The sequence below is a fragment of the Sinocyclocheilus grahami genome, unplaced genomic scaffold (assembly GCF_001515645.1).
Source record: "Sinocyclocheilus grahami isolate Dianchi unplaced genomic scaffold, SAMN03320097.WGS_v1.1 scaffold1134.1, whole genome shotgun sequence".
Lineage (NCBI taxonomy): Eukaryota > Metazoa > Chordata > Actinopteri > Cypriniformes > Cyprinidae > Sinocyclocheilus > Sinocyclocheilus grahami.
Genome location: NW_015506313.1, coordinates 62,529 through 64,277, shown reverse-complemented (window position 1 = coordinate 64,277; position 1,749 = coordinate 62,529). Strand labels below are relative to the sequence as shown.

General features: G+C 34.9%; 1 protein-coding gene across 1 annotated transcript in view; it reads left to right on the top strand.

Annotated features, from left to right (window-relative positions):
- The window catches only part of LOC107567208 (transmembrane protein 117-like), a 36,905-nt gene that overhangs the window by 25,825 nt on the left and 9,331 nt on the right, over window positions 1–1,749 (top strand). Inside the window, exon 5 of the mRNA XM_016252848.1 lies at window positions 943–1,154. Coding sequence (XP_016108334.1) covers window positions 943–1,154 — 212 coding nt within the window. The remainder of the gene's footprint in view (window positions 1–942; window positions 1,155–1,749) is intronic.

Here is a 1,749-nt window from a genome sequence, read left to right as displayed (position 1 = left end):
CTTTCTTTCTTTCTTTCTTTCTTTCTTTCTTTCTTTCTTTCTTTCTTTCTTTCTTTCTTTCTTTCTTTCTTTCTTTCTTTCTTTCTTTCTTTCTTTCTTTCTTTCTTTCTTTCTTTCTTTCTTTCTTTCTTTCTTTCTTTCTTTCTTTCTTTCTTTCTTTCTTTCTTTCTTTCTTTCTTTCTTTCTTTCTTTCTTTCTTTCTTTCTTCTTTTATCTTGAATTTTTCAACAACTTATTTTATTTTCACCTTTACTTTTTAACCATTAAATTTCATTATTTAATTAATTTATTAATTTAGTTTTAAATTATTTTAGTATTTTTCCATTATTATTTTATTTTAATTTATTTTATTTACTTGAATTTTCAACATTGGTTGAATTTTAAACAGTCACATTGGTGTGTTGTTTTTTTGTTGTTGTTTGAAATTAGTATTAATTAATCCATCTTTCTATTTTATTTTATTTATTTTGTTGCTTTATTTAATTCTCAACTGTCCCATCTCTTGTCAATGCATTTTTAAGTGCTTTGTTTCATCTATTACTTTGTTTTAATTTTGTTGTTCTTTATTTTTATTTTATTTTATTTTATTTTTTGAAAACCGTTGTGCTACTTCATATGTTTGTGGAAACCTTGATACACTACCATTCAAAAGTTTGGAGTAAGTTTATTACTCTAAGATTTTACTTTAAGATGTTATACTTTTATTCCGCAAGGATGCATTAAATTGATCAAAAGTGCCAGTAAAGACATTTATAATGTTACAAAAGATTTCTGTTTGAAATAAATACTGTTCTTTTGTACTTTCTGTTCATCTGTGAATCCTGAAAAATAAAATGCATCAGTTTCCACAAAAATATTGTGCAGCACGACTGTGTTCAACATTGATAATAATCAGAAATGTTTCTCGAGCAGCAGAGCAGCATATTATACTGATTTCTGAAGATCATGTGACACTGAAGACTGGAGGAATGATGCTGCTGTTGGTGTTTGTCAGGATGGTGCTGATCTCTCTGACCTCTGTGGTGGTTCTGGTCATCAGGACGGACTGGATCAGGTGGGATAACCTGAACCGCGGCTTCCTGCCGAGCGACGAGCTCTCCAGAGCGTTCCTGACCTCCTTCATCCTGGTCTTTGACCTCCTCATCATCATGCAGGTACAAACACAAGCTCGTCTGTCGCTCCTTCATTGACTCTGTGTGCGCGTGTGTGTGTGTGTGTGTGTGTGTGTGTGTGAGAGAGTGTGTGTTGTGTGTGTTGGTGGGAGGTGGTTAGTGTGTGAGAGTGTGTGAGGGTGTGTGTGTGTGTGTGAGTTTGTGTGTGAGTGTGTGTGAGTGTGTGTGTGAGTGTGTGTGAGTGTGTGTGAGTGAGTGAGTCCGCTCTTGACTGATTCTTGTTTAATGTCCTCCACATCGCCACAGGCAGCAAATCACAATGGAGTGTGTCACTGTCTCATGAATATGCTAATACGAGCTCAACAGGTCCTCTCGCTGTTCGTCCTGTAATAACCTCACACACACACACACTCTCACACACACACACACACACACACACTCTCTCTTTCTGGAGATTCTGGCCAGATTCTTGTTCTCATCTGAAGCGATCTTCATTTATCTTTAAATCCAACTTTAATGTGCTTAGGAGATAAAAAAGTCAAGTCAAGTCACCTTTATTTATATAGCGCTTTTAACAATACAGATTGTGCAAAAGCAACTGAACAGCTAGGAAAATAGTGTTAGTGTCAATAATGCA